The sequence below is a fragment of the Pinus tabuliformis genome, chromosome 9 (assembly GCF_031772625.1).
Source record: "Pinus tabuliformis cultivar Carrire ecotype Pingquan chromosome 9, CPIR1, whole genome shotgun sequence".
In the NCBI taxonomy this organism is placed as follows: Eukaryota; Viridiplantae; Streptophyta; class Pinopsida; order Pinales; family Pinaceae; genus Pinus; species Pinus tabuliformis.
The window spans coordinates 1,708,438,247-1,708,460,893 of record NC_142307.1 but is presented as its reverse complement, the minus strand read 5'-3'; the positions used below and the strand labels follow the sequence as shown (position 1 = coordinate 1,708,460,893).

At 37.8% G+C, this 22,647-nt stretch overlaps 2 protein-coding genes across 2 annotated transcripts in view; one reads left to right on the top strand and one right to left on the bottom strand.

The window, feature by feature from the left end:
* Window positions 1-19,114, top strand: part of LOC149155494 (uncharacterized) — a 31,417-nt gene extending 12,303 nt beyond the window's left edge. The window contains exons 3-9 of the mRNA XM_089445650.1: window positions 9,929-10,012; window positions 10,200-10,288; window positions 10,472-10,546; window positions 10,650-10,711; window positions 10,825-10,887; window positions 10,972-11,109; window positions 18,770-19,114. Of these exons, the coding sequence (XP_089301776.1) occupies window positions 9,929-10,012; window positions 10,200-10,288; window positions 10,472-10,546; window positions 10,650-10,711; window positions 10,825-10,887; window positions 10,972-11,109; window positions 18,770-18,867 (609 nt within the window). The 3' untranslated portion in view covers window positions 18,868-19,114. The remainder of the gene's footprint in view (window positions 1-9,928; window positions 10,013-10,199; window positions 10,289-10,471; window positions 10,547-10,649; window positions 10,712-10,824; window positions 10,888-10,971; window positions 11,110-18,769) is intronic.
* LOC149155495 (uncharacterized) lies at window positions 13,178-16,196 on the bottom strand. Its single transcript, XM_089445649.1, has 2 exons — window positions 13,605-16,196; window positions 13,178-13,480 (listed from the first exon to the last, which is right to left on the bottom strand). Exons 1-2 carry the CDS (start codon window positions 15,807-15,809, stop codon window positions 13,286-13,288), a joined length of 2,400 nt encoding a protein of 799 aa, XP_089301775.1. The 5' UTR covers window positions 15,810-16,196; the 3' UTR covers window positions 13,178-13,285.
* Window positions 19,115-22,647: the final 3,533 nt, after the last annotated feature.

Below are 22,647 nucleotides of genomic sequence, written 5' to 3'. Positions count from 1 at the left end.
CTTGTTTTCTGCGTTTTATATTTATGTTCTATCTGCAGTTTATCGTAATGCTGATGTGATTGCTAACTGTGAAAATTTAAATAAATTGCTCTAGCATAGAACATACCACAAATTAACACCTTCTGTACTTCCTCCATAATGCCAACAATGCATGATATGCTCCCCCTGAACCTGTGCCATTCGATCTTTGACCAATCCGCAACCCAGCACATGTACGCATATACTTCAGATGAACCTTGCGTACAACCAACAATCAGAAGAGATTCAACAACAAGATGATGCATCAACAACCCCCAGCTTTTGCCTGAGGTATTCAAAGGTCTCCCTAGGCAATGGTTTGGTGAGTATATCAGCAACCTGTTCCTTAGAAGGAACATACTCCAACTTGACCTTTTGTTCAAGCACTTGTTCCCGGAGAAAGTGATACTTGATTGGTATGTGCTTGGTTTTTGAATGCATGACTGGGTTCTTTGAAATGCTGATTGCACTTGTATTATCACATAAGATGGAGATGGGTGGTGTACAAGTGATTTGAAAATCCTGCAAGGTCTGCATCATCCAAAGGAGTTGAGTGCAGCAAGATGCAGCAGCAACATATTCTGTTTCAGCTGTAGACAAGGCAATCGAACTCTGTTTCTTGCTGAACCAAGACAAAGCTTTGACTCATAGCTTCTTCATTGCTGCCAAAGATAATGTCATCTACATACACAACAAGTATCAGCAATTTGTCATTTTCAACTTTTATATAAAGATTGCTGTCTGCTGATCCTTTTGAAAAACCTTGTTGATGAAGATATTTGTCCAAACGATAGTACCAAGCCCTTGGAGCTTGTTTGAGGCCATAGAGAGCCTTTTTCAATCTGCATACAAGATTTGGATCATTTCCAAGAATGAAACCATCTGGCTGCTCAATGTATACTTCTTCTTCCAAGTCTCCATTCAGAAAGGCTGATTTCACGTCCATTTGAAATACTTTGAAGTTTTGAAAGCTTGAGAGAGCAAGGAACATTCGGATGGCCTCAAGTCTTGCAACAGGAGCAAAAGTTTCTTCAAAATCTATTCCTTCTTGCTGCGCATATCTTTTACAAACAAGTCTGGCCTTGTTTCTAATTACTTCTCCATTTTCATTCAATTTATTTTTGAAGACCCATTTTGTTCCTATAACATTCTTATCCTTTGGTCTAGGAACCAGCTCCCAAGTGTTGTTCTTCTCGATCTGCTCAAGTTCTTCATCCATTGCTTTGACCCAACATTCATCTTTGCATGCCTCTTTCACATTTTGTGGTTCAGTGGAAGAGAGTAATGCCAAATAGCTTGAAGCTTCTGCAATTGTTCTTCTTGTTTGTACACCTGCTTCTTTCTGTCCCAAAATCTGAGATTCTGGATGATTCTTCTGAACATATCTGGATGGAGTCTTCTCTTCTATCCTTATCTGCTCCTCTGGTTCTTCTTGAGGTTCTTCTTCTTCATCATTCTGTCTTTGAGGATGGCCTTCATCTTCTTCGATGTCTTCATGATTTACTTGCCTAGGAATGTATCCCTTCTCATCAACCACTACATCAATGCTGTCAACAATTCTTCCAAGTCTTTTATTATAGCACTTGTATGCTTTGCTGTGTGGAGAATAACCAAGAAGGATGCCTTCATCTGCTCTAGGTTCAAGTTTGCCAAGTTGCTCATCAGTATTTTTAATATAGCATTTGCTCCCAAAGATTTTGAAGTGCTTTACCGAAGGAGTCTCACCATACCAGAGCTCATGAGGGGTTTGAGTGCTGTTCACTCGGACATTTGTTTTGTTGAGAATAATAACCGCAGCATGTGCTGCTTCACCCCAGAAAGTTGCGGGAGTTCCAGATTCATCAAGCATAGCACGAGCCATTTGTTGGACAATTCTGTTCATTCTTTCCACCACTCCATTTTGCTGAGGAGTTCTAGCTGTAGAGAATTCTCTTCTTATCCCATGTTCTTCACAGAAATCGAAAAATTCATTTGAGGTAAACTCCCCACCTCTGTCGGATCTAAGACACTTAATTTTGTATCTTGATTCATTTTCAACCAAGGCTTTAAAGGATTTGAATTTTTCGAATGCTTCATCTTTGTGCTTCATAAGTCCTAACCAGACAAACCTGGAGAAATCGTCAATGAATAATATCAAGTATTCTTCTCCTCGAGGTGTCCTTTTCCTAAATGGATCACATGTATCTGTATGTACTAGCTCAAGAGGCATGCTAGCTGATCCTTCCTTTTCCGGAAAGATAGTTCTGGTTTGCTTTCCAAACTGACATGATTTGCATATGGTGTTGTCCGGAACTTTGATATCTGGAAGACCACGAACTACCTGATATTTGCATGCTTTCCTTATTTGTGAAAAGCTTAGATGCCCCAACCTCCGGTGCCATAACCAGTGCTCATCATCCTTGCTCAGATAGCATTGTTGTTGTCCTTCTTCAAATATGTATAGATTATTTGGAGTTCTTTTACCTTTGATCACTGTTTTACCTGTATCAAGATCATGAACAAGACATCCATTTGATCTGAATATCACCTCGGTTCTTTGATCACACATCTGGCTGACACTTAGAAGATTATGTTTCAATCCATCAACATACAAAACATTTCCAGCTTTGACCTTTTCTTTTAACTGAGCAGTGCCTTTTCCTTTTATAGTTACAGGAGTATCATTTCCAAAAGAAACTTTCTTTCCTTTTTCTAGAGCAGAATATGATTCAAGTTTTTCTTTATCCCCTGTCATATGCTTCGAACATCCACTGTCAATGTACCATAGATTTTCCCGTCCCTCTGCATAAAATGCTATCCCACATCTTTCTGTTTGTGGTTCCTTTATTCTCCATGTTTTGGTGCTTGAGGCTTGTTCCTTTGTCTGCTGAAACCTGCTCCTGCATTCAGAATCTTCATGACCAAAGTTATTGCAAATAGAACATTCAACTTCATTTTCAAGAACCAAAAAGTTGTTATAGGTCCCTTTTGTAATCCCGGTCATACTTCTTTGTTTTTGAGCTTCTCTAATCATGATCGTTTTATATGCAACACATTGAGCTGCTTTGTGACCAAAGTTATGGCAAGAAAAGCATTGTCCATTGAAGAAATTTCTGCGGTTATCAAATCTTCCGCCCAAACGATTGTAATTTCTATTGTCATTCATTCTTGAAGCAAACTGAGAGGATTTTACCTGTGGCTGGTTGTAGCTTTTGTTCATCCTTAAGACAGATTGCCCTTGATTTGCCTGATAGTCTTTGTTTGTAATTGGTCCCTGCTTTACTTGGTGATCTCCATTGTGCTTTTGCTCATTCCTTCTTGCTGCATCAAGATAACTCTTTGAGGTGGATGCTTGAGAAGTTTCTCCATTATAGCCCAGACCTGTCTTGTTTAGAGGAGAGCGCTGTACATTGATGATCTCATCCAGAGTTTCAGATCCTTTGACAAACTTAAGATTAATAGCCTTTGTTTTCTCAATCTCTTTTCTAAGACCAACAATTTCACCTTCTAACTTTTCAAGATATTTTTCTTTTTCATCAATTTGAAGTTGTAGAGTATCAATGATCCTATTCTTTTCTTCTATACATGTCTTGAGTCTAGAAATTTCTTCACAAAAGCTATCCACATCTATAGCATCCATGTAATCATCATCTTCAAATGCCATTAAGAGTTTATAGTCATTACCTCGTTCATCTTCGTCACTATTTGATAGACCATCACTATCTTCATGAGTGTAGTAGCTTTTCTTATTTGCAATCTGTTTCTTGTTCCATCTAGCAGGTTCCTTTCCTTTATCTTTATGAGGACATTTTGCAGCATAATGACCTACTCTTCCACAAGCAAAGCATTTAAAAGGTAACTTACCTCTGAACCTTCTGGTTCCCCTTTGAAGATTTCTGACAAAATTTGATTCTTCTTCTTCTTCTTGTGGCACGTGACTTGCTTCATAATAGTCTCCTTTGCCTGAAGCCTTGAAAGCAGCTTCTCTTCTGTATGATGGACCTCCCTTTCTCATTTCATAAGCAGTTAGAATTCCGTGTAGCTGAGACATAGTAAGAATTCGTAGATTTTCCTTTTCTTCTATTGCAGACACTTTAGATTCAAACTTGGGGGACAATGATCTTAGAACTTTTTCAACCACAATAGCCTCTTTTATTTCTTCACCCAAGTTTTTCATGCAATTAACAATCTCATCTACCCGAAGGAAATAGTTAGCCACACTTTCATCATTATACATTCTGAGATTCTCATACTGAATCCTGAGGGTTTGAAGTTTAGCACGCTTTACTTGTTCATCTCCTTCGTAGCTCAAGACAATCTTGTCCCATATTTCTTTTGCGGATTTATATTGCATAACCTTCACGAATTCTGTTTGAGATAAGCATCCCAACAGAGTATTGACTGCTTTAGCATTTGTTTCATATTTCTTCTTTTCTGCCGTATCTGTAGGAGTAGTTGAAGGAAAAGTGTAGCCTGTATCTATGATATCCCAAACTTCTGTACCAAGAGATTGAAGATAGGCAGTAACTCTTACCTTCCAATAATTGAAGTTTGTCCCATCAAAAATTGGTGGCCTGATTGATGCTTCCCTCTCGTAGTTGCTCATGATGAATGATCTTCCTTCAAGCGATCAAGCTTCTCTGAAGGACCTGCTCTGATACCAATTGTTGGAAATAATACTGAGAGGGGGGGGGTGAATCAGTATTATCAAGTTCTTTTAATAAATCTTTCTTATTTATTCTTTGAATTATTTTTGCATGTCAGTACCATAAAATAATGAGCATGAACAAAGAAAACATATAGTCACACCAAAAAACACAAGATGTAAGGTGGAAACCCAATGTGGGTGAAAACCACCTGCTGCAATATGTCTCTATCTTCTTTCAAATTAGAAACTCCTTTTACAATGGTTTTGTACTGGTGCAGTCCTTTACCAGTACGCAGGCTGCAACCTGCAGAGAGCTACAACTCTCTCTCGTTTTCCAGTCTCTCCTGGAAGGGAGCTACAACCCCCTACTTCTTTTCTTTCAAGGACCACTTTTCATAAATTTTCAAACTGGATCCAAGAACATCAAAAACCCATCAACTACACTTGCATCATCAATCTCTGATTTCACCAAAGCCAACCCGCATACAGATCTGCAAATATTTCCTTATAACTTTGTAGTTGTTACATCAGACATACCCAGATCATAACATGTGTAAAATAAAACATGCATCAATAATTCAGACCCAGATTATTAGATTTATAGATCAAGCGTAGGCCACATATCACAGATCAAAATCATATAGAGATACCACTATTCCAGCCTTAAGATTTTGATCCATCAATAGAACTTATCCTTCTCCTTACGCTCAGGTTCCTTCTTCATTCAGATCCAGATCTGCACCAAAACCCAATCACAATATTCCAGATCTAGCACTTTATCAGATATTCAATAATTCAGAAGATGCTTTGCCAAATTATCTCCTTCCTCTTTTATAGTCTTAGGCCTTTCACAATACCACGGGCCAAAACCATAGGATCAAAAAACTGTTGGACTAATACCATGAACCAACCATGAAAGTACGTGAGATCAACACTTTTGGATGCAATACCATGGGCCAAAACCATAGGATCAAAAACTGTCGGACTAATACCATGAACCAACCATGAAATTGCGTGAGATCAACACTTTTGACGAGGTACCATGGTCCAAAACCATAGGTTCAAATACCAAGGACTAACTACCATGGACCAAAGGTAAGTTCTCCAACATATACGCGCTTTTCCTTGCATGAAAGTGCGTACCATGGTCCAAAACCATAGGTTCAAATACCAAGGACTAACTACCATGGGCCAAAGGTAAGTTCTCCAACATATACGTGCTTTTCCTCATAGGTTCAAATACCAAGGACTAACTACCATGGACCAAAGGTAAGTTCTCCAACATATACGCGCTTTTCCTCATAGGTTCAAATACCAAGGACTAACTACCATGGACCAAAGGTAAGTTCTCCAACATATACGCGCTTTTCCTCATAGGTTCAAATACCAAGGACTAACTACCATGGACCAAAGGTAAGTTCTCCAACATATACGCACTTTTCCTTGCATGAAAGTGCGTGAACTTTTTCTCTACATGAAATAAACTTTTCTCTGCATAAAAGTGCGTGAACTTTTCTCTACATGAAATAAACTTTTCTCTGCATAAAAGTGCGTGAACTTTTCTCTACATGAAATAAACTTTTCTCTGCATATAAGTGCGTGAACTTTTCTCTACACTATAATTTATTATCTGAGATGAGTGGGTTGCCATCAAGTACAACAAATGTATCATAATGCCAACAGCTAGCCCAATCAACATCAGCGTAATCATGGAGCCTTACATTTCCGGCAGTGTATCTCAGTCCATAGGTGATTGTGACCCGAAGATATCTCAAGAGATTCTTGGTAGCAATCCAATGTATGTGATGAGGCTCGACCAATGTTGCAGGAAACGTCCCCCCCCCCGATCTAACCCCCGAAACGTGGTCCGTATGGATACGTCCAGGAAGCGCCTCTTGAAACACGGTTCCGAAATTCCAAAACGCGTTTTGGATTGAGAATGACGCTTCCTGGAAATTTCGGAAGCGTCCTTCTGAAACGCGTTTCGGAATCTCCGAAGCACGTTTTGTACGACGCTTCCGCCGTACGAAGTGCGGCGCTTCGGAGGCCGGATCGTACGGTTCCCGTACGGTTCCATACGCACTTCGGAAAGTGTGCCGCGCAGCCTAAAAAAATCTGTTTTTGTTGTTGTTGTTGTTTTTTGGTGAGTTTGCTTGTTGGGGGTGGGTCCACCTTGGGTTAGGGTTGAGGAATGAAGGGAATAAAGTCCCCATTCATCTCTCATGGTAATGTTAAAGGAGAATGTCACTTTTACTTATATTTTTAACATTACCATGAAATGACTCAGGATGTTTGAGAGTGGTTCCAGCCTCATTGGACTTCATATGGAGAAAATAGAATTTCATATCCTATTCAAAAATCAGCAGACTTAACAGTTTTCAGGAATTCAGGATCAATGGGATTGTGGCATTTCATCAGATTATATCAAGTATGAAGGTATGCGATTAGCATTTAATCAAGAGCACCAAGCCCTATATGTACTCTAGTGTTGGTGGTGTTAATTGTTGAACTCCTTTGTCATGCCCTTAGCAAAAAATTACCTTTCAATCAAGCCAAAATCATCGATCAAGCATGTTAAGCTTTTTCTACCACATTTTAAGTCTTGGATTAGGTAGTTTGATCAAAATTGGGCAATGTTGACTAATATCCCTAGACAATTGAGGTAGAGGCAAAGGCTAGACAAGGGGAGAAGAATCTAGATTCTAGATGGTTGATGCATCTAAATGGTTGGTGCTCGAATAATTAATCATTAATGTACAATGGATGCTGTATCTATCTTGATTTATGCAAAATTATGCATGTTTTCATGTCTTCTACAACTAATTTGGTATTTGGGATGTTTGTTTTGAGTATAAATGCAAATATATATATATATATATATATATAGCAGACGCTTTGCTTCCTATATTTTTGGAAAATGATGCTTCTGCATCCCCGCTTCCAAAAAACGTCCCCGTTTCGTCCCCGCTTCGTGCAACATTGCTGATGACAAAGGCAAGGTCTTGATGGTGAAGATGAGGTAAGGATGAAGGTGAATGCATGATCTTGCCTTTCACCATGGAAGGCAGCCATCTCATCGTCTCCAACTCTGCACAACAGGGATGGTCATCATGTCCAAAAATGCTAATGTCTCACTTAGGCTAATACTCATCCAGCTGTCAAAAAGGTGGTGAAGTTAACTTACTTATCCATCCAAAGTGTGGTTAAACAGGTGCATGATGGGTGCATTGTCGAACCCATAAGATGGCTGCTAAGAGTTCTGGACTTCTGATCAAGCTATCAAAGCTGGAACTGGAAATGGAACCAGTCAAGGGTCAGATCAGGGCCTGACTGGAACTGTTAGGAGAACTGGTTTGAAGAACTGGTCTACTTAAAATACATGGCATATGCAAAATTCAATAAAACAAAATACGGTCACATAAATCAATGCAAATCAAACCATTAGACATGAAATATAAAAAGTTTTCTCGGGTGTATAACATGTAAGGCAAAATGGCAGTGTGATACAAACGAAACAAAATACATAAACATCGAGGATCTGAACGGCCTCTAGAGTCCAAAAAACATATAATACAACAAATAATTACATATAATCAAAATTATCACCTATACTGGGATCCTTTGCCTTCTCTGGCCTCTGTCTCGATTCTCTAGGGACATCAACACTGGTTCTTGGTGCTACCTGTGGATCCAAGTCCGTCCACCATGTTGCTGCTCAAGTCAACACCCTCCAATTTTAATGAAATCAGCTATAATCCAATGATTAAAATGAGGCATAAAGCTGAACTTTCCCAATCATTGGTTTTGAGTTGAGTGAAGGGTACATTTTATTTTTTTCACCAAGATCTCAACAGTCAACACCAACATCAGGATATGTAGAGGGCTTGGTGCTCTCAATTATATTGCAACCCCATACTTTTAAAATTTTTATTACCAAGATCTTAACAGTCAACACCATGCCATCACCAACATCAGGATATGTAGAGGGCTTGGTGCTCTCAAAGATATTGCAATTCCATAACTTTGTACATGACAGAATCCAGTCCTGCGATGCTGCAATTGCCAGTCCTGGAAACAGAAAATGTTGAAATTCCGAAACCTGTTAAGTATGCTGAATTCTGAACTGGATATGAAATTCTACTTTCTTGCTATGAACTCAAATGAGGTTGGAAACACTTTGAAAAAATGTGGAGCTATAAATGGGATGGAAAAGGAATATGAAGGACAAGTTAATAATAGCATTTATGGCTGATTTTTTTCATCTTTTTGGTCTTTCTATTTTGTTTTTTTCCCCAAAGCTGGCGTGCTGGTGTATCCATGGTTGGGGACTGGTGGCCGGAACTGGCATAGTTGTCCCGTTTACTGGCTGGTTAGGGTGTTGACTGTTGCGTATCAGCTGGTTCAGGTACAGTCCACTGGATTTGATACCACAGTTTCTGAATAGTAGCATAGTGCAGCAACAAGTTAATGCCCATGTTTAATAAGTAAATATTCTTTTGCATAAACCTTAGATATTAGATGTTAAGTAGACAACAGATGGTTCTCTCATATTTCCAGTATTAACCTTTTGTGCCAGTTCCCAGTTTTATCACAAGGATGATTTTCTTTTTCTTTTTATCTTTTAATTTGCACCCAGTCTTTTATGTTCTATTCTCATAATTCACTACTAAAACCTCTGTTTTGTGTCAACCATGGGGTAATCATTTTATAGGGCCATCTCTGGGCTTTGGTTAAATCAGGTCAACTTGGAGGATAAAGCATGCTATGATTCCCTTGAGCTTTAAGCTCATCAAGGGAATTTGCTGCAACTTAGTGTCTGTAACATTGAGGACCGAGACTATGATGACCTACTCATCCCTTAAAATTAAAAATTCTCCGTTTCATGTGTTTCCCAACAATTATGTATTAAAATTTATAGATTCCTATGAATAGGATTAAAGCTGGGGTTCTGGTCTCCTAATAATCACCCCTTTTTTTAAACAAAAATGGAGGCATATTTTTATGTTGTGGGTCATTCAACTAAATACTCCGTTCCTGGAAGTGAGCACTGCTACAGGTATTTTAAAATATACATCTTGTATGTCATATTTTGCAGCTAGGTATTTTAAAATATACTTCCTGTCTGCCATATCTTGCAGCTGTGGGATGGACCAATTTCAAAACATGCAAGTTGGGTTACTTACAATTGTGAAATCTATGTACGGGCTTCAGTTCTTGTGTGCAATGCAGCAATAGATGTTTGGTGTTAACTAATGTTTATAATTCATTTTGGCCTTTCTATAGAAGGAAAAAGCCTCAGCTGAAATAATCCTAAAAGCTATGGGAAGGGCGATCAACAAGACTGTAACGATTGCAGAGATTATCAAGGTAAACACACTGGCAACCAGTCAATTGACCTTTCAGGGTATATGTATTCTTAAATTTTAAATGGATTTGTTGTTTCTTTTATACAAAGAGTGTGGACCCACTTGAATATTTGAAATCTAAGTTGTCCAGTTGGACAGATATGGTAATCTTTAAAAGAATTCACATAGGTACAGCTTGATCCTTGCAGAGAAGGATTGCTGGTCTGCATCAAATTACTAGTATTGGATCAATTGACATAACTGATTCATGGGAACCACTGGAGGAAGGCCTTCTTCCGTAAGTCATTCATAACTTTTGAAGTACTGTTTGAATTTCTGTACCTCTTTGTGAAACATCCATACTAAAAGTCTCTGCTAGTAGGATATGCGAGTGTTTGCGATGGTTATTAGGTATTTGCATTCAATACTATTTCTGTAAACATTAATAATAGTTTTAATACAATGTGTGATATAATTGCAGACTCGAAACCACTCGACATGTATCCATGATTACAATTACTTTATCTACCAAAGAGCTGGATCAAACTTCAACTGGGTAAATCACTTGTATTATCCATTATCAGGAATAATGTATAAGCCCTTTGATTCCTGGTGAATAAGTTTGTTGTAGAATGTTGCCTTATTTATCAGTGATGCAGGTATCAACCTCCATTGCCAGTGGATCAAGTTAAGCCATTGATTGAATTTGAATATGATGGAGGTAGTACTTTTTTGTGTATTTGCAAATACAACATTTTGTTTATTAAGTTATTTCATTTGGTTTGCTTTGTAGTATTTTTCATCAATCTAATTCTTCTCTCCTGAATGTTATAGAGGGCTCACCTATTGGTGGAAGGGGTAGAGGCCGTGGTGGTCGGAGTAGGGGTAGAGGAAGAGGTATTTCAACTTTGACTGGATTGTTGAGATGCTTTGTCTCATTTTGTCAAGCTCTAATCAATATATACTATCTTATCAACACAGGAAATTTTATGATGGGTGGTGATTATAATGGGGATGGGACCTATATAAGGGGTCGGGGTCGGGGGCGAGGAAGAGGTTGGGGTCGTGGTCGGGGGCGGGGAAGAGGTTACAGTACAATAGATACTAACCAGGAGGCAGGTAAATTTGACAAACCTGATGCGCCGGTCCTTCTTCTTGAAGGATGTGGTAATTCAATGATGGGTTGCACTTGATTTATGAGATTATGTTGTCTTTGCTTTTCTGTTACAATAAGCATGAAATTTGCTTTTTTCGTTCGGTAATAGGCAACCCTTTCATTCAATTGTTTCATCCCTTTGAATTATTTTCTTGCCTCATTTGTTGGAAAAATGTCAAATTCTTAAAGCTGGGGAAAAATAATGCTAATATGTATTAGTGTGTTGATATATACAATTATGTTGTACAAACTTGCTTTGTTGTGTCATGTGGTAAATATTTTTTCAAGCTTTGCAAGGCAACATTTAAGTTGTCATTTGTAGTTTATACAGTAGAGAAAATATTGGGCTAATTAGGATGCAGGTAAATATGACAAACCTGGTGGGCCAGTCATTCCTCAAAGGTATGGCCATTTGACAATGGATGTACAGATTTAGGAGATTGCACTGATTTTTCTTTTCTGTAACAAGAAGTATGAATTTTTAAGTATAGCCTTGTAAGTTTGGTTTTCATTCTCTTTGAACTGTATCCTATGGTTCACCTTGATTTGTTTGAAAGATGTCAATTTCCGAATGCGTTTGTTAATAGTACTGTCATATATTAGTGGGTTTTGACTTGCGGTTATATTGTACAATACTTGCTTTGTTATGATCGTGGGTGGCATATGGTAAAGGATTTCAGGCTTCCAAAGCAACATAAAGTTTTCAAGTTATACAAAAGATATAATTTGAAAGAAGATTATTTTGTACAATTAATAGGGTACATCCAACTTCTTACTACTATAAATACATCCTGCAATATTGTTGTTGATGTCCAGGAACATCTCTGTCCAATCCTAATTGTGTATGTAATTTTCTTATCTTTCTTTCCACAAGGAAAAAGCTTTATATTCATTATGAGTGAATATATAGATGGCTGTTCCATGACTTTGCTTCCATGGCTTTTTATGTCTGTTCAATTCAGACAAAAGTCTGAATGTCATTGACAATCTAGCAGTGTCCATACGAACACCGTAGCATATGACCAGGGCATTACATTGCTGTTCTTGACACATTATACTGCACAAAAACGCTCAGAAATACTGTTGATACATGCTGAAACATATTATATGACCTGAGAAAAACAGTGTATGGACAAAATATAACTATTCTGTACCAGAGTGCAAAGTTGTGCTGTGACAAAAAAACTGAAAAGGTTACAGAGCACTAGATATATTATATAGAACTGTCCCAAAAAGGAGAGAAGAAAAAGAGAACATTAGTTTTTCTGTAAATTAGTTATACGTGGAAGACCATCTGGTTGTGTTCCACTCCATCTGTCAGGTTAGAGATGACGAAGGTGCCTGTCATGAGCTTCAGAGCATCTTTGGAGAGTCACTAGAGTCCATTGGTAGTAGTGTTTAATTCATGCATAATGTGTGTAAGGTAGGTCCACTTAAAGGAGGCGAGAGTTTCCTTGACCATAGGATGGACTGAAGGTAAATGTTTTCAACCTGTGCTTTATTGTTTGCCCAGCTTATGACTAGTTTGGATTTGCCTGTCATCTGTAATCTCTTTACATTTTTCTCTGATGCAGTGTGTAGTACGACCAATGTTGCACGAAGCGGGAGCGAAGCGGAAGCGCGAAGCGCGGAAGAGTCATTTTCCAAAAATCTAGGGAGCGAAGCGTCCGCGGAAGCGTCTGCTATATATATATATATATTTTTATATATTTTTTTGCATTTATACTCAAAACAAACATCCCAAATACCAAATTAATTGTAGAAGACATGAAAACATGCATATTTTTGCATAAATCAAGATAGATATGGCATCCATGATTCCATTGTAGTTACTAGTATGTACAACAATCATCTATATTCTAGCTATTACAAACATACATCAAATTTTTAAGCATATTATAAAACATAAAACATTTAAGCATATTATAAAACATAAAACATAGAGCATATTATGATTTATCTAGCAAGTGAGCAACTGTCAACATTTGTCATGTCCAAAATTCAAATAATAATGTTTACAAAATATGTCACTTGGTCACCGCCAAGCCAAAAAGGTTCAAAATTCAAATTCACAAGTCTACAAGTCTAATGAGTAATCTATAGACTATGACAAAAAGAAGTAGATTGTGAATATATCTACTAATCTCTCCTCCTTCCACCACGAATAGAACGTGATGGCGTGCCTCCACGTGGTGGCAATGAAGAAAATGGTCCCTGTGTAAGTCGTGGCACTGGAACTGATGAAGAAGAACCCCCTGCTGTTGGTGTTGAACCATGGAACCTAGGACCAGATGGGGGTGGGGGTGGTGGCATATCAACACGGTCATCATCATCCTAGAATCGCTCAAAAAATTCATGCAAAAAAAAAAAAACACTAGTTAACAAAAAAATTAAAAACATGAATTAGAGAAATGCTTTATAAGGGAAAATTGGAAAATTCATACCACAATGGACATACCTGGATAAGAGCATCCTCTAATTGCTCTAGTTGCAACACTCCATCCTCCAAATTGGGCTCCTCTGGATGCTTGTCCCAAGTCAACAAGTCTTTATTAGACTTTGCATCTTCACAGTAATGGGACAACAATCGCAAGTTGTAATGAACATAAACCAAGCTCTCTGCCCGGTCTAAACTCAACCTGTTCCTTTTAACACTGTGGATGAAAGAATAAGAGCTCCAACACCTCTTTGCAGAAGAAGTGTTTACCACCTGTGATAGCACCCGCAATGCCAAACTCTGTAGAAGTGGAGTAGGCCCTCCATGCATGTTCCACCACTCAAGAGCAGAAAAATGCTCTCGATCTTCAATTGAATGCATGCTCCCAAATGGACCAGTGTTGAGCGTATAGTTGCTCACCTGTCTCCGTACCAATGCAGCCTCCTCATTATCAGGGATTAATCTACTCAATGCAGCCATATATTTTTCGTGAACCTCTTTATCTTGGTGTGGTTTTTTCCTGCTTCCCCCCCCAGGTGCTGGTTTTGAAAGCCATGATGGATGATAGTACCTAGGTGTCAAAACATATGCTAATGCATGCAATGGAACATTTAGCATATCCCATCGCTTTTCCACCTCTTCACGAATATAATTGTACAAGGTGGTATCTCTAGGCTCAACAATGTCTTTAATCTGCCCCAACATGCTATCCATTTGCTCATACACCTCCCCAATTACTGGTCGATCTGAATCTGCAAACTTGATCATGTAATAAATTGGTTTGGTGAATTGCAAAACATATTTAACCTGTGACCAAAAGTAAGTGTCAAGAACAGTGTCCTTGACTACATTAGCAGTAGCACCATCTGTACACTGGTTAATTTCATCCCATGTTTCAGCACACACCAGATTAGTTAAAGCTTGTCTCACCTTCACTAGCCGCCTAAAGGTGAGGTAATAACTAGCAAATCTTGTCTTTGCAATTTTAAGCAATTGCAACTTGGAGTAAGTGCCATAGAAGTAGTTTACCCTTGTATGCCCTGTGATGAATTTAATGAGCTGCTTCCCTTTCCTGTAAACCTCAGCAATCCACCCACATTCTTTGTGTTTCACAATATCATGCATCAAAAGGTTCAATGTGTGAACCAGGCACCCAGACCAAAAGATGTGTGGATGAGTACGCTCAATAATTTTTCCTGCTGCCTTACAATTTGCTGCATTATCTGTGATCACTTGAACCACATTATTCGGACCAACATCTTTGATTGATTTCAATAGGAGATCTGCAATGTTTTGTGCAGTTGCACTGATGGAGGAGGAGTCATGACATGCAATAAATACTGCACCCTTAGAAGAAACACCAAGAACATTTATCAAATGTTGGTTTCTAATATTTGTCCACCCATCTGATACAATGGATACCCCATAATCCACCCACTCATGTGTAAAACGTGTCAAAGCTCTTTGAACCTTAGCTTTTTCTCTTTCTAATAACACTGTTCTAGCTTTCTCATAGTTGGGGGCCTTGTATCCTTTTGGGGCTTCATTGATGGCCTTTACCATGTCATGCCAATAGGGAGAGCGAAGCACATTGAATGGTACACCGCAAGCACAAAGAAAACGGACTACCTTTCCATCCACATCATCCCTCCCAGCAACATTAAGGAAATCCCCTATTGTTTTTCTACCTCCAGAGGTTGCAGAAGTACCATGAGGAGATGGGCAACTACCAAATTTAGAGGTTGCACTTGATTCTGAATGAGTTTTTTGTTTCTTGTTTTTTTGTTGTGCAGCCATCTCTATTTTGATGTATTTTTGTCTTTGTTCACTTGAAATTTTTGGGCAAATGGCTACCCCCACAGAACCCTTTTTTTCATCACTCTCTAGCACCCCACAAAGATGCCTCCTCAGACGGGTATATGAACCCGTATATGGTTTTCCTCCATGACAATCATGAGGGCACATCCATTTGTAAGATCCACCACCCTTTCCCCCTTCAAGTTTGGTCACATAGTTCCACAAGGGATTTGATGTACCTTTCCCATCTTGTGCTTCAGTGTCCTCTTCAAGTTCATCCCCTTCCTCTTCAAACCCTTCCTCCTCATCATACATTGGGTCACTACTATTAGGACCAAGTTCATCCCCTTCCTCTTCCCCTCTATTCCTCACCCTTGCCATCATTAAAACCAAGAGTGGAATGATACATAGAAGCCAAAAGAACACCATCTTGGAATATGGATATAGGTGGTGGACAACCTGTAAATAAAGGAGCAAGTAGAAACAATGGGAAAGAGTAGGAGAGGGAGGAGAAAAATACAATTTTTTTTTCAAAAAAACAAGGGAGTTTGGGGTTTGAACTTACCTCTTTAGCTCTTGTAGATGAAGTCCTCCAAGCTCTTGCTCCAAGCTCCTCCTCCTTCTCCTAGCTCCTCCTTCTTCACTCCTCCAAGCTCTCCTCTCTTCTCCTCTCTTCTCCTCTCCTTTCCTCTCTTCTCTTCTCCTCTCCTCTCTTCTCTTCTCCAACTCTCATAAACTCAAAGTGAGAAAATGAGAAGAGAATGGGGGCTTTATTCTTTTCTAAACTCACCCTAAAGTGACCCTAACCCACCCCTAACCCACCCCCTCATGCTTAGTTAAGTTAGATTTTAAATGAAATTAAAAAAAAAAATTGATATGCGCGGGTTGCGCCCGGGTGGCGTGCGGGTGGCGTGCGCTTCCGGGCAGGTTGCGTGGCACCACCTCATGCCCGAACCGCATGCCGAAGCGCGATTCCGGGGGGGCGCAACCTCATTTGGCAGGAATCGTTTTAAAAATGCGGAAGCGCGCAACCTTAAAAACGGAATCGCGATTCCTCTATGGATTCCGGAACGCTTCCGCACGGGTCGCGGTTCCGGGTTAGGATCCGAGGGGGGGGGGGGCGATTCCTGCAACCCTGAGTACGACACAAAGTGCAATTACTCAGCCCTGTTGTTGGTTCCTTTCCCAGGTGCATATCTGACCTGTATGCTGTGTGATTGAGTGAGAAATAGAACAACACCAACATCGCAGTGTGGCGGATAGCCTTGTGAAGTGCTGTCAAAATACCCCTATGGAGTATCCAAAGTAAGGGTGGCATGATTGGGATATGTCGCTGCAGGGATTTTTGGTCAACGTTGTGCTCCATGCACAATCTTGTCACCAAGCCATTGGTAATCTCTGTAGGGATGAACCTGGAGTTAAAGATTGCTGTGTCCCTGGCCCACCATATACAATTAATCAGAATGCTTGGAAAGCCCTTGAAAGAGGAAACACCTTTGTTTTCGAGCCATGATTTTAGGCAATTTATCAGACTAGCTGATGCACATGTTCTGGTTATATGCAGCTCTGAGAATCCTGTGTATAACCTGCACTGTAGATGCACAGGATATAAAAGTGTGAGCAATGCCTTCTGGGGAAGATTTACATAATATGCAATAGCGGGTCCTTCCCATCCACGTTTGATGAGATTGTCCCATGTAAGTAGTTTGTTGTTTAATGCCAGCCATAGAGTGAGCTTGGAATTTAATGGAGCGTGGAGTTTCCACATATATTCCCACAACCATTTAGTTTCAATTGTGAAGAGATATATGACTCATATCCCAGTTTTGCTGTAAAATCTCCATTGTGTGGATTTTTTGACCAGACCAGGTCATCTTCTATCTCTTCCCGAAGTCTGATGAAGTTTGAGGTGAGGAGGTCAGCATGCAAAAAAATTGTTATCATATCTACTGGACCTCCTATCTCAGAACTTGGCATGTATTTTGTCATTTGCAGATGAAATAACTGTCCGTAAGCATATTGAAGAGATTTGATTATCCAACCTGATGATATGCCATTTTGTTTTGTTTTTTCTTTTTCTTTTTCTTTTATCCTCCTCTTAGTGGTTTGCTTCCTTTGCAAGAAGATGATCAAATCTTTCAATCAAATTTAAATATAACTTGGGTGTCTGTATCTATATACTGGCTTTCGAGCTTCAATATTTGTTGACTAGATATATATTTCTTTCAGCAGTCCTTTATATGAAAGAACTTTTTGTTTGTTGACCTGTTTCCCAAATCTGAATGGCGTACTGTTCAATTGGCTTCAAAAGGAACGGTAATCTGTAACTCAAACAGCCCAGTATTAGCAATTATGATTGGAGTCTGGATCATGAATGCTCTCCAACCAATCTGATCAGGTTCCTTTCTCGTAATGTTTATGATCATAACGATTGTTACCTAAAAGTTACATTTGAATTTATGTTGACATGATTCAAAAACTTATTTTCATTGCTACAGAAAATAAAATAAAGTTTACACTTGGTTCTGTTGTTTCACTTTAGTGACTGTTTCTTATTTAGCATACTTTAATGTCGTCTACATATTGTAATTTTTTGACTATGTTTGCCATCAAGTAGCTTGTATGTTTCCAAGATTACTAACTGATATAAGTTAGGATAGCTCACACATTTTTCTTGCTATAAAACATGTGTAGCAAACATATCTATTCTATGGAAGAGAAGACTCATCGTGAATTGGTAAAAATTGTTTTTAGTGCATCAAAATCTCTCTAATGCGTCTTCATATAATGTATCCTATTATTGCCCCTCTTAAACCAATTTGGCTTGGATCTTCATGATGATAAAGTAATATTCATTTCTGTCAACTGACTGGAATTCATGCCAGTAATTTACTTAAAACATATGTTGCCATGTCAATATCTTGTTATTGGCAACATTGGTGGTTGAGCAACCTTGCTCATTGGTGGAGAAATGTAGTTTTTTCACATCAAGACAACTTTGGTAATGTTATTTACACTGGCTTTAAAAATTAGAGCCTTTCATAAATACATCTTCCCTTCCATAACTGTCTCAATGGAAGAATTGGCACAGTATTATCAACTATGATGCATCTAAAACAAATGATTTAGAACAAACCTTTGATTTCTAGGTGCAGTTTACCATTTTGGTCTACTGCAAGAGATTTCTTACTGTGCTATTAAAAACACAGTTAAATTTTCATTTTTCAGATATTCTTGCTAGTGCTATTTAAGCACTACATACAGCTTATGCATTTCGGGAGGTACACAGGTGTAAAATCTTTGCTTTTATTTGTTGGCATGTCCGGAGAGGCTCGTGTAGGTAAGGGATACATCTGAGTAAGAAAGTATTTTAACTTTCATATTTACAGGACGGGATCGTGGCAGAGGCAGGGGTCGTGGAAGAGGCAGGGGTTACAGGTCAGATGGATCAATCCAGGTTGCTGCTGGGCCAGTAACTGCAGAATAGATGGCATTCAATGTGGGCCTAGAGCATAGTCTCATCAAGGTTTATAAATTTGTGTATTTTAGTTTTTATTCAAGGTACATCCATTGTGAATTGAATGTTGTGTTCTTGTGGATATCCCATTCATTTAACTCTAGATTTTAGAAATTCAAAGTGTATTTTTAAAAGAACAGTGCATTCTTTTATATTCGGACATTTTATATACCTTGTTAATTCTAACAGTTTATTTGGACGTTGGTGGGTTTGTTTATACGATGGACGTCCTTCCTACTTGTTTGGAAAGATGGGATTTAATGTAACTCTCATTTATAATTTGTCTACATGAATTTTATGAGATTTCTTGAAGAGTAATAAATATACGCATTTGATTCATTTCAACACGTCAGTACATCGCCTGATTATTGTTTCGCCAAGTTTTGGCTTTACTATATCTAATTGCAGTTAAAGATTCCTTTTTAAATTACCATATGTTATTTTAGCCATGGTGGATATGTGGTGCACTGAAACTTTGAATTTTATCAGTCTGGATTAAAATGCAAAAATTTTGTTAAATGAGGCGTGTCTCAAATGTGAGGTGAAATGGATGTCATGGATGTAGATCATCATTTTAACAGTTCAAACAGTAACAATTACAGTACTTAATCTTATGTAACTTACACTGTTACCATTGACCTAGATTTGCTTTATTTCATAGTGATACACTCTGGGCTCCTTTGGTGAAGCTATGTCATGTTTGGGACCAAATAATGCCAGAGATTTACTGGTAAATACCATTATGAGAATGCACTTGTTGCTTAAAATTTCTTTCTATAACTGGACTTACTGTGATATTGAATGGTGTTTTTTGAGAGGATTCAATGCAGTTGTATTGTCTGGGCTCAACAAGTAAAACCTTGCAGCTGTGTATGTTAGGGACTGTTATGCTACTGGCACCGAGAGTATTTATAAATTTGATTCATTGTCATGTGGGATCATGGAAGGTTATGGTTGTATCAGGAGGGATCATTTAAGACTGGTTGTTCAAGAAAATATTTGATTACCGTTGCCATTGCATTTCAATACACTAAGGAGGGTTAACTGATAGAATGTCAGACATAGTCAATCGATTATGCATATCATGCTTCTTGAACCTCTTCTCTTATGAGTAGAAGATGAGAATTGAACTGTGATAGGTCATATTGATATAATGTGAGAAAAGCTGGAAGGCTATGGTCTTATTGCTGGTTATTAAATCTTAGTCTGGCTGTCGAGAATGCAGTTGTGGCTTAAAATCTCTCTAACTGGACTTACTGTGATATTGAAAGGTGTGTTTTTGTGTGGTTTTGCTTAAAAAAACCAATCACGCTACATCAAATTCCAATGCGATTGTTGTGAAACAATTATCTAGTCAAAATGTGCAAAAGTAGTTTAGGAAGCTTGTCCATGTGAGCTACCTATGGTGCGTGAGGTACAGGAGATGTGTGTTTTTAAGTTAAAATACGAAAAGTCAATGACTAGTGAGATGTGTGTTTTTATTTAAAATGTGAAAAATCAATGACTAGTGAGGAGTCACGCATGTTTACTTTGTCCATGTTATATTATATTGTATTGGTAAGAGTATAGATGTCATAGAAGTTGTTTAAATCGGGTGAATTATTTTCCAAAACAACTTCGTTAATGGGGAGGTCAAATGTGTGATTGTGCTGGTGTATTGAAGCGCTTTTTATTTAGATGTATTTTGGGGTGGGTATCTTGCCAGGTTTTTCTTGGAAAATATAAGACTAGTGGTGAGCTCAACTGGTTTGGATAGTGTTCTGAGGTGGATTTCACCAGAACGTGGTAATGTTGAAGTTCGAGTTGAATCGAGTTAAATAAGAATGATTTTGTGCTTCAATTGGGTAACCCATTATTTCTAAGGAATGGGTTTGGTAACAGAGAAGGCATGCAAGGATGGTGCAGATAGCATTAAAAGGGATCTTGGCAAGGCGTTGGGAGGTGAGGAAAAGGTAGAACAAAAGGACATTTGAAGATGGAATACTAGAGTGGTTGTGGAAAATGGTTTGATGAGTAGTTTAAAAGCCATTAAGGATTTAAAAATATGTTTATTACAATGTTGATTTCAAGACAAACCCTTCGTGTCACTTTTGTGGAAAATGGCTTGATGAGTAGTTTAAAAGCCATCAAGGATTTAAAAATATGTTTATTACAATGTTGATTTCAACACAAACCCTTGTGTCATTTTTGTTATCAAACTTGGCCATAATATCTAAAAAAATGCATTAACGTCGATATATCAACATCTATAAACACCAGATTATAGATGATCATTGTGTTTGTTTATTTGAATCATCACCGCTATTGCCATTATTTGAACTATTTACTTGAGCTTTAGTTTATCTATTTTAAAACATTGACTTATCACATGTTCATATTTAATATGTCAATTCATTTACATCCATGTCAAAATTAGAGAACAAACCTACATGGGTTCACTTCTAGCTTAAGGTCGAGAAAAAAACATTTTCCTCTACATGAAAAAACATAATTAAGATGGAATTATGAATAAAAGAATAAGGATGATGTTCAATATCACTCTTACAAACCTAACATATTAATTTGTTGAACTTATTCCAACTTATCTAACTAAGCTAACCCATTACAATGAAACCATCTATAAAATGAATTGGTTCATTTGGTCTTCTCACAATGCACACATTAATTTGTTGAACTTATTCCAACTTATCTAACTAAGCTAACCCATTACAATGAAACCATCTATAAAATGAATTGGTTCATTTGGTCTTCTCACAATGCACACTTAAATATTTGAGCATCAAGGTTTTTTGGTTTGTTCATTCAAAATGCATTAAGGTTTCCTACATTTCTTAATATTCTAGTTAATCTTTTTAATGCTTGTATTTTATATATTATTTGATCCACTTCATAATAATTAATTTCATTTGAACTCTAGTTTTTTAATTGAAGACTAACACCTTTTTGCAGTTCAAACTTTAATAATGATGAATGTCCTTTTTTTCTAACTTAATATTCTTTTAATAGTAATAACAATTTAACATTGTGACTTTAAATTAAAATTATATATATATATATATATATATTTTTTTTTTTTCCTTGGAAAATTTTGGGCATTGGGTACTACCCAGGAAGAAAGTCAATCTCTCTCTTAGCATGAAGGTAAGAGAGGTTATTTTTACTAGGCCAACCCTTAGTATAGACTCACTTAGGATTAACATGTCAACTCACAAGGGGAGGATAACAACTGTTTGACTCAACAACCCAAGATAAACTTAACAGACCAAAATTTTGGACATTGGATACTGCCCGAGGAGGAAATTCAACTTCTCTTGGCTCGAAGGCAAGAGAGAGGTTGTTGGTATTAGGTCAACCCTTAGTATAGACTCACTTAAGAGTGCAACAAAGTTACACTAATTCAGAGCGTCAACATGTCAACTTATAATACTTGACCTTGAGCAGGGATGATAAAAACTATTCCACTCAACCACCTTGTAAATCCTTCGATAATTATTTCCACATAGAAATATATAACTTATCATTCACGTAAAGATATATTTGTATTTATTTGGTTTTTCCATATTTTGCAAATACCATGGATTGCTAAAAATATGAACTTGTAAACAACCAATAGAAATTGAGGAATCAAGATTGTCTTATCTACACTTTCTTTTCTTATATGTAATTTTGCAGATATTTGGAAAAATTCTCTTTTTATTTTCACATACAATTTTTTAACAATAGTTCAAAACTTTTTTATATATACCAAAG